General features: G+C 30.0%; 1 protein-coding gene across 1 annotated transcript in view; it reads left to right on the top strand.

Moving 5' to 3' along the window:
• LOC106461077 (T-complex protein 1 subunit delta-like) overlaps nt 1–10,893 on the top strand; it is a 26,947-nt gene that overhangs the window by 9,181 nt on the left and 6,873 nt on the right. Inside the window, exons 3-10 of the mRNA XM_013920866.1 lie at nt 1,388–1,477; nt 1,846–1,954; nt 3,015–3,157; nt 5,414–5,535; nt 6,217–6,352; nt 6,598–6,737; nt 8,852–8,948; nt 10,549–10,656. Coding sequence (XP_013776320.1) covers nt 1,388–1,477; nt 1,846–1,954; nt 3,015–3,157; nt 5,414–5,535; nt 6,217–6,352; nt 6,598–6,737; nt 8,852–8,948; nt 10,549–10,656 — 945 coding nt within the window. The remainder of the gene's footprint in view (nt 1–1,387; nt 1,478–1,845; nt 1,955–3,014; nt 3,158–5,413; nt 5,536–6,216; nt 6,353–6,597; nt 6,738–8,851; nt 8,949–10,548; nt 10,657–10,893) is intronic.

The following is a 10,893-nucleotide window of genomic DNA, read 5'->3' as shown; positions in this document are numbered from 1 at the left end:
AGTTATGAAATAGTAGTTAAACATAATTTTGAATGCGAGTCAACAAACAAGATGACATGATCTTTGACCCGTGTGTAAAGGGTTAATTGTATTTGACATCAGGAATTTTAATGAATCACATATCTTGACTAATTGTTTTAATCTTAATAGATTTTATTATGGTGTCAATGAAAGACATTAAGATGTGGGATTTGAACACCATACATCATCTATTTTTACACAAGGCTTAGTATTCTGTATGATAGGGATTTAACTTGTACATTCCTGCAGTCAAGTTTTATAAGTAAACTAGTGATAATTTGGTAACTGAGCTATATTGTCTATGTAGCATATTTTTCTAGTGTAGATACTCGTGGTGTTATAAGTGCCACACTTATTAATGTGTGCTTTACTAATAAAATTTTTCTGTAATCCAGTTTTTATATTTAAGTTTTATTTACTAATCTTAACAAAGTCCTGTACATTGACTATTAATTGGCAAGAAAGGTTTTCTGATTTTTAGTCTGCTGCTTCCTACCAAACTGCATCTAGTTACAAACAATTAGTGTTCATTAAAAAAGAAAAAAATACACAATTATCTGATGTGATTTTATTGTAATTATGCTACACTTTATATCCATTTTTATATTTGATGGGAGTGGAGAGTAAATACTGAATTGGAAATTAATGTTCTAAAGTCGCATTATAACTCAGCCTGTATGCTGTTAGAATATTATGGAGTGACAATATCAATCCATTTCTCATAACAAATGATGCATGTATTGGTGCTGTAGTATAATTCTGGATTTTGGAGCTGGTAAGCCAGATTCAAATCCATTTGGTACCACAAAATATTCTCCACAGTGCATTATGAGATTAATAGTCAATCTTTTAGTGTGGGTGGAAAGGGGCTTCTTTCCCTCTAGCCTGTAGTTTAAAATTAGGGATGGTGGCAGATAGCTTTGCCATAGTTACAAAATACAAATACTTAGTTGCAGACAAAAGTATCTGGGCAGTTAAAAAAAACATAGAAAGTTACCTATTATTTCTAATTGTTTTATTTCAAAATATAAATTAAGAGATTCAGCTTTATAATAAAACAAAAAAATTATTACATAACATGAAAAATTACTTGTAAAAAGTAATTTCACACTTTAATGTCTTTTATTTTGGATAATACAACATACGTGGTTGTTTAAGGCCTGGTATCGTAGTTTTTAAAAGTATATTGCATGTGGACTATGGTTAGATGAATAGAAAACAGTTTTGTTTATTTTTAGCGATGGCTTTTATCGTTTTGTAAAATAGTAAATATACAAAAAGATGAATGTAATTTGATAGTACTGTAGACTTTTTTTTTGATTGTGCAACAAGATGTAAGTTTAAATACGTTGTGGTTTTTTTCTAGATTCAGGCAGGAAATGGCGATGTAACCATTACCAATGATGGTGCAACCATTCTGAAGCAGATGCAAGTTTTGCATCCAGCAGCAAAAATGGTAATTATAATATATTAACTTTGATGCACCAACTCACCCATTTATAATTTATAATCTAGTTTATTATACTAGGTTTTGTATAAAATGTCATGATATAACAAATTTTCTTTTGAAATAGTAAATTCTAATTAACTTGTGTAGTTGTGCTTAATATGATACAAAGTAAAAGTTGGTAGTGTTTTATAGGGAAAATAAATTAAATATTAGGACAAAACTGGAAATATTTTTAAGTGTTTTACTGTTTAATAGCTGAAGTAACACAGTAAAAGGAAAGTGTCTTTATTTAAAGCATTTGGTAGAGAAAGTTGCTTTTGAATTACCTGAAAGTAGTACTAAGTCACCATGTTTGTTTCCTTCTCTTTACACAGTTGGTAGAACTTTCCAAAGCTCAAGATGTAGAAGCTGGTGATGGAACTACTACAGTTGTTATTATTGCTGGTAGTCTGTTGGATGCTGCTTCAAAGCTTTTAGCTAAAGGTAATGGTTACCAACTTGTATTTTCTAATAATAAATACCGGTGGATTCCGCACGACATTATTTTGGAAAGTTTTGTTTTTCCCTGTTAGTGTAAAGAACTAACCAATTATAGTGAGTGAAATGACTCATTTTCTATGTAAAATAAATTGAAGACTTTAGCAGGATTAATTTCAATATTGATGGTATTCTTTTGTTTGTCTTGTGTGTGGTTTAGACCGTGTCATCATGGACCCATGAACCATGTGATTAAATAATGTAGAAAACTATGTTTAAAGAAAAACAAACAGTGGGTGTAATATGGATCTCATTGGTAATTCTAAGTTTAGATCTTTACTATGCTTTAAAATAAACCTTTTGTATTTGTTGTATTACATATTATTTTCACTGATTTCTGATGTAATTCTAATAAAATCTTTACTTCACACTTTGTCACTGTTTTCTGCCAGTTTGATCTTCAGTGCTAGTTTGGTAACTTGTTTTTTATTTATGGGTACAAATATTAAATTTGTAAATGTTTTCCAGCAGTTTTTGAAATTCAACACATTAATAGAAAATATTTCCATTCTCATAATTTGTCTTTAGTGGACATTTATTCTTCCCCTCTTTTTCTTGTCTTTCTTTATTATTATTATTAGAGTATATTTCTAATTGTTTTCTGTTGTTTAAAGGTAATTTTGTGGCAAGAAAAGAAACTTCAATTAGTGTTACTGTTGCCTGGTTGTTATACCTCTAATTTAGGTGTGAAAATTTTAGATGACACAGCTTTGTGGCAGTTTACACCTAGTTAAAGAAAGGTTGCACAACATTGCACATTATTTAAAAAAAATTAGTGTTCCATATTGTTGTAGACATGTTATACTGTGTTACACATTGTTTTGGAAAGGTACATTGTTACATATTATTTTAGAATTTATTTCTAATTGGTAATTGTTTGCTTTGAATAGCTTCAAAGAAAAATGATGTTTAGTCCAAATTACTTTGAATGTGAAAGTTTTTGGATTGATACAATTTTTTGATAGGCTGTTTAGCTTAACGTTGTTATCTTTCATTATCTACTCAGGAATCCATCCAACAACCATTTCCGAGTCATTCCAGAAAGCTGCAATTAAGTCTGTGGAAGTCCTCTCTGACATGGCTGTACCCGTTGATCTCTCTGACAGGGAATCTCTTTTGAAGAGTGCTTCCACCTCGCTGAACTCAAAAGTATGTTACAAGTCTCTATTTTCCCAAGATTTGTATATTTTGCATTAATTGTTTTTCCAATTCCTATGGTTAATGCAGCTCTAAATTTATTATATAAAGGTTGTACAGTTGTACAAATTGTCTAAGGTGTGTTGTATAATGTGTTAACCCTGTTGCCGTGGGTACCCTTTACTGCTCATAACACAAGGTTTTAGTGTTTTACATTCAAAATTTTATTAAACTACTTTTTGTTTGTTATACCAATTAGAATAGCATAAAATTTTATTTTAGCTAATAATACGTATTTTAATAGTATATAAGTTTTAAGTTCTTAATTCTACAAGGAAATACTTAAAAAAATCCCAAATTTCCACTAGTATGATCCATGTGACACATTTTTTCTTAGCATATCATCCCTATTTTATCCATCACCTCTCGAAAAAGTACAAAATTAAATGAAAAATACTCTGCAAAATTGTTATTGCTCAAACAAACCATAATTTTTATATTCTTCAAACCCCTCCTTCTACACCCACCTGTCACATGCTCTCTTTCACAATTCGTTGATAGTTCTTTCTTATGTTTCATTATATATTACCTATAACCAATAGAAAGTCAAGGTTTTCATCTACCAAATGACGTATTGTATAATGCTGTATTCTGAACAGAATATCGTCAATTTCACTCACAGTACAAGATTCATTTCCGTGGGAAAGTTAACGACTAGCTTAGATGAATTTGTAAAGTCTCTTGTTGCATAGTTAGAAAGCCAGAAAAATTTTGATTAAGTGCATTACTATCTATAGTATAAAAAATTAGGTTTAATTCTTGTCAAAAACCCAAGAGCAAGAAAAAGAAGATTGGGTAAGTACTTTATTTCTTGTTTGTCATATTTATTTTTTATTTATTATTATAAAAGTAACTAAAATCTAAAAATATGGATCTTTTTAAGTTATTTAAAACTAGATTAGGTTAAATAATAATATAATTAAAATGGTTCACGAGGCGTGCACGCGAGCAGGTCGTGGGTAATGTAATTTGATAGCGTAACGTGAACTACATGTTCCCCAAGTGATTTACAACTTATAATGGTGTGGATAGTAGTTAGACACGGTTCAAAGGGCAATAAAATGTAATTATAAATAGATATATAATGTTATGAACTTAGAGTAGTTAGGATAAACAAATGTAGTTTCATGTTCCAATTTGAAATCATTCTAGAAAGAAAAAAAAGGGTAATTTGAGTTTTTATACATATTTTTCTTTTGTGGTTATGGGATTGGTCGAATTGACCAATTCTGTTTTGAGATAGGATATAGAAAATAACAAACTGGAAAGTTTCATTGAAAAAAAAACGTTTGAAATGCATTTAGAAGGTTTTAGGGATTACACAAGAAGAAAAGTATTTTTAATTTTAACATAGAATAACAAATACTCAATATATTAATGGACAAATCTTTATTGTATTTTATTAAAAATACTTCACTAAAGAATATGATTTTTTGTATGTGAAAGACTTGTATTATGAACTGAAAGACTGCCAAATTTTGTGAAGATGCACACTATATTGAAAGTTAGAAGTATTAAATCTGTAAAGACTTCAATCGAGTACAAAGAGGTCACGTGGTCGGTCAAATTGACCGAGCCAGTGTTGAAAGAGTTAAAGGTTGTTTTAGCAAGGCTGTACACTATTGAACCATATTTGTGAATAAAAATCATGTTGATCCTCATACAGATTAAATGTGAACATTCAAATCATTAAGTACAAGAGATGTTGTCATAAGGCAATGTTCTATAGTAAAAAAAGTTATACCACTTAGTACCTGTTGCATTACTTAACTGCACAACACAACCATCTGTTTGATCTTGCCAAAGAAAGAGATGATAATCTCAAAACTTAGCATGCCAAGTGTAATTCTACAACTGTTTTCAAAGCAAAAAAAAATTGTTTGTTGATAGACAAAAATATACTAATTCTTTACACAAAACATAGTACTGTTCTGAATGAATAAATATAACTCCAGTGTTTTAGAAGATACAGTAACAATATCAACTTTTCTAATGCCTCTTCTTTTAACAACACTAATCCACGCTCTAAGTGGAAAGATTGAAAGTCACAGATGCATTTTCATGTGAGACATAATGATGATTCTATAGAAAAACACCAGAATTTTTAATACACAGTAGTTGATATCTAGCAGTCTTTAGAGAATGTACATTATAGTACTGTATTTCAATTGCTTAATTATAATATTTCATCTGCTTTGTTACTTATAGGTAGTATCTCAACATTCCAGTCAGCTGGCTCCACTAGCTGTCAATGCTGTCATGAAGGTTATTGATCCAACAAAAGATACCAATGTTGATCTACGAGATATTAAGATCATCAAGAAGTTGGGGTGAGTCCAGAGAATGTTGTTAAACCATAAGATTTTCAGTCTGTAATACATTTTCAGTTTAAAGCTGTGTTTTGTACTTTGATATCTTGTGATATATATATATATATATATCTAATAGATAATTCCAAACAATTTTAATTTTATACAACAATTAAAAAAATAGATTTAACTGTATTGAAGTTAAATGTCTCTTTTCATCATTAGGAAATTTTTGAAGTAGGTCCTGTAAAAAATATCATGTAGAAGTAGAATAGATAATTGTCTTGAAATAAATATTAACATTGAAGTTTGGAGAGCTAGTAAAAAATATTATTCTTCTCATGTCAAAATGTCATTATAATTCATATAGGGATTATTATTTTTTTTGTCTCTGAAAGCTGCTATGATGATAAAACTTAGGACACCTTATGATCTGGATGATTACTGCAAGCAAACTGAGCAGCTTTTGAGTTATAACAGAATGTAATGTTTGTATATAAGCTTTTGTAACATCTCTTTCGTTGTTGAAACCATATGTAAGATGGATGAGTGTGGATATTTGTTAAGTTCTGTTTGATCTGATTTAGTTAAATGTATGGAAAGAATAAGAATGTATATATTTTGTTTTCTCTCAATTCTGTATGTCAGTAGTTTTTCGGCATTTAAATTTATAGATATGTAAAGATGCATTTTTGTTTGTAGAGGGACAGTGGATGATACAGAGTTGATAGAAGGACTGGTGTTTGCTCAGAAGACCTCTGGTGCTGGTGGTCCTAACAAAATAGAGAAAGCGAAAATTGGATTAATCCAGTTTTGTATCTCTCCACCAAAAACTGATGTAACTATGTAGTTTTGTAACTTTAAAAATATTGTTAATTTTATTTCAAAGGCCAGTTATAAGTGGGTAGTTTTATTGCTATTTTATAAGTACACATAATATACATTGGTACTTCTGTTGTTTTAGAAAAACAGATGAGTAATTTTAATGTTATAATTAATAAAATCTGTCTATAACATTTGTTGATATAAGTTTACTGTTTTTGGAAATTCAAAGAAAGGATAATGTCTGATTTCTCTTGTTAGATGGACAACCAGGTGATTGTGTCAGATTACACACAGATGGATCGGGTGTTGAGGGAGGAGCGGGCTTACATTCTAAACATTGTCAAGCAAATTAAAAAGGCAGGATGTAATGTCTTGTTGATTCAAAAATCAATTTTAAGGTAAAAACTTTACTTCATGTGAAAAGTATTCTTATACATCGTTTACAGGGTTTGTTGTTAAAGGTTAAGATACTATAGGTCAATAAGAATACTTGCAATATAAAGCAAGATCTTCAATTTTAGAATTTTGTCGAGTATATCACTTTAAAATGCACTATAGAACAAATAATTACAGGTTAGATATCTTAAGCAATAATAGTTATTTTCGTGTTTAGTTTCATTCACTTTATACTGACAACAACATGAGGAAGGTCATTGAAATGAGATACAACTGGTAGTCTTATGAATGTTTATTGTTCGTGAATTACATACTTTAAATTTGTATATGAGATATCACAGACTCATAATGGTGTTTCTTCAATATGAAGAATGATTTACTTTTGGCTGCAATACCAGAGTTGTGAGGTAATGTTCAACTTTGACAAAAGGTAATTTTACATATTGTGAAATGCGTGTCTCTACATGTTACTGAAAATTGATTTTAATGTGTTTATTATGGAGCATAGAAATTTTTACATTGTGCCCTTTGTGAATTAAAACAAAAAAAAAAACACTTGAGCTTTTATGTAAAGACAATATATTTTTGGATTGAAAGTACACTGATGATAATGAGTAAGCATGTGTATTGTGTTTACTTCTTACTTCTGAAAACTGTTGGTAGTTTAACAAAATTAGTTATATCCAGATGAATTTAGCTGAAATTTCTGTACTTCAACATTTTTTTCTACATCAGGTGATCAGTGTATGTATATTATAGTCTGAAATGTATTTTCTTGTTAAAAAAAATAATGCCTTGTTGGAAATCAGTCTTTCAAAACTGTCATTGTAGTAAATTATAGCTAAATTTGTACCAACTTTTTCAATTAATTTAGGCCACAGATTACTATATAACAATCATTGTTTATAGCTAGTTTTTAACTTGAAAAATATATAGAGTAATAAATTAACTAGTAAATATTTTCAAAGCCGTTTGCATAAAATGTTTTCCTTTTTTTACTTTATTTCATTAAAGAAAGTAACCAAATTCCTGTCATTGTACACTATATTTATATAATTTCTTTTGTATATATTTATATTGTTCAACATAAATACCATAACTAAAATAGTTCAAAGCCATAAGCCTAAAATTTCTTGGACATTGCAGCACAAGGTTTCAGCCAGCTACATAGAAAAATAAAGTTCTGGAGTTCAAACATTGAAGTTTCTAGAGATTCAAACAATTCTGTGCCTAGAGAGTTATTCATACTAAAGGTTCTATAGTCAGTCTCTATTATTATTTTGTATTTTCCAGTTGTTGTAGAGAGTTGTTTGGGAATGGGTATATAAAAATATGGCAGCTTCCCTTATAGAACAGATGGAACCATTGCATCTTGCTCTAGGGCAACAGAAGTGTCACTGCTTGCATCATAGACAAAAAAGAAGTGTTACTGCTTGCTTGTTGACAGTACAGAAACCTCATGAATTTACTAAATTTTTGTTTATCAAAACAAAGAATTTGTGTTCTTAAGTACATAATAAAAAATCATTAAAAAACAACTTATTTTGGATTCTCAAACAGATTGATGCATCTAATGTTAAAGGCTGTGATGATGATAAAACTTAGGACACCTTATGATCCTCAGTGATTACTGGAAGCCAACTGAACAGCCTAGAATTTGTGCATCATATTCATTGTATAGTTTGTTAAACAAATGCATAAATGGAATACTTCATTTAACAAGTTTTTATTGGGCGACTTAACCCATATTAGGTATGAGACATTAGTGGGGATTGTTATATGTAATGTGTGCTTACAGGATGTAGGTACGAGACATTAGTGGGGATTGTTTTATGTAATGTGCACTTACAGGATGTAGGTATGAGACATTAGTGGGGATTGTTTTATGTAATGTGCACTTACAGGATGGTATCACGAAGATTTTATAAGCATGAGGTCCTGTTGGTCAAGTTAAATCTTTCACTTCAGGACCATTCATTTCACAGTCAAGTTTAAGAAAAAAAACCTCATCTTGTCAACTGAATATTAACTTGTACATTAAGTAAAGTTCTTTGATGATAGAGTAACACTTGCTTCTTGGAAGCTTAATATTTGTTTCGTATGATTTTTTTTGTAGGGATGCTTTGAGTGATCTTGCACTTCATTTCTTGGCCAAAATGAAGATTTTGGTTGTAAAAGACATTGAAAGAGAAGATATTGAATTTGTCTGCAAGGTATATGTGATATTTGTTTTCTCTTTTTGTCACCTGTGTGCATTTTATTGTTATAGTTTTTCAGATTGTTTAGGATAATTTTCTTTTATCTGTAAGATAAACTTTTTTGTAAAACTAAATTAAAAGCAACTGTACTGGACACCATTAACTGAAAGCTGCAATGATGATAAAACTTAGGACACCTTATGATCTTCACTGATTACTGCAAGCAAACTGAGCAGCTTAGTTTATGGAAAAAATATACTTTTGAATAACTGAAATTTGTATTTCAGTTTTCTTGATTATTTTTTCAATCACCTTATTATTCTTCACATCATTTGTGGGTTGTAGAATACACCATCGTGATCTTAAGTAAAAGGTTGAGACAAAATTATCTCAGATTGGAGAAAAAAAAATTTAATTATAATTTTTGTCATTTTCCATACTTACAAATTTCTTTGCTCTTGGGGATTAAATATATCACAAATTAAAATTATACATTACGTAATAGGAGTCTGGGAGCTACAAGTAAAATGTTCAGTGAAAATGGTTTTTAGTTTGTGAGTTTTAAAGTATGTTTAAAATGCTAGTGATGAAAGTTTGTAGCGGCTAACCACATGATGTGTGTTTATACTGAAAAGTAAGTCTGAACCTTTTAGGAAAGTCTTAAAATACGTTTGAACTGAACTTTCTAGTTTTGAATTAGATTATATATTTTAAGATGCTGTATGTTAATATTTGAAAGGTAAGACTTAAATTATTATTCTAAGTTAAAAACAAGTCATAAAAATAATATATTTTTACACTGAAAGGCAAGTCTTATTGTAATATCATTAGGGACTAAGGTGTATTTGTAGATGTGGCAGCTTTCTACCTTTATTTAGTTAAAGTATGCAGAATAATGAAACTTTCTTTCTGTGGAAATAAAAACAAATAACTATTATGCACTGTTTTACTTCATAATGTGTTACACTTAATTAAAGCTTATTGAAGTATTTTAGTATAAAGGAATATACACTAGATGTACTTCCACAGAGTCCCTGAATGTATTCTGTTTCAAGAGTAAATAAAATCAAAATTAAGAGTAACAAATATTTTTATTTCCTGCTTTTGAAGTTCTTATGTAATGCTGTGTTGTAACCTACAGAGTGCATAATTCTTCTCCTGATTCATGGCAGTACAAGCTGCAACGTTAAGCATCCCCCTTATGTGACATAATTTTAGTGTCTACTGACTGACTGATAGACAACATACTACTGTATAGTGGTGCGAGTAGTTAAAATAGGTGACCCCCTCCAGGCAGCCTTTGGCCCTCTTTTGGGGAAATAATGATAGAAGTGATCAGTTTTATGTTGTAGTTTTGTGGTTATAAGCTTAGATGACCTGCTGTTTTCTGACATGTTTATATATATATATATGTGTGTGTGTGTGTGTTTAAATATTTAGCTTTATTTCAATAGTAATTAAAAGATGGTAAACTGGTGGTGCTGCAGTTTGTTTTCTTAAATATTTATAAGTTTAAATCTGATATGAGAGTAACAAATTTGAAACATTTATGAGTCATTTTGTCTTCTTGAACAGTGATGTTTATTCATCATGATTTCTTTAAAAATGTTTTCAGAGTCTGGTTTGTAAACCAATTGCTAGCCTTGATCATTTTGTACCTGAAGCTCTAGGGTCTGCTGATTTAGTGGAAGAAATACATACTGGTGGGTCGAAGTTTGTCAAGGTAAGAGTATATTGTTACAAATTAAGATGGTACAAAAGTGGTATGGTGGGTCGAAGTTTGTCAAGGTAAGAGGATATTGTTACAAATTAAGATGGTACAAAAGTGGTATGGTGGGTCGAAGTTTGTCAAGGTAAGAGTATATTGTTACAAATTAAGATGGTACAAAAGTGGTATGGTGGGTCGAAGTTTGTCAAGGTAAGAGTATATTGTTACAAATTAAGATGGTACAAAAGTGGT

The sequence above is a fragment of the Limulus polyphemus genome, unplaced genomic scaffold (genome assembly GCF_000517525.1).
Source record: "Limulus polyphemus unplaced genomic scaffold, Limulus_polyphemus-2.1.2 Scaffold892, whole genome shotgun sequence".
NCBI lineage: Eukaryota > Metazoa > Arthropoda > Merostomata > Xiphosura > Limulidae > Limulus > Limulus polyphemus.
The sequence above is the reverse complement of the archived record's forward strand: the minus strand, read 5'-3'. Positions and strand labels throughout refer to the sequence as shown.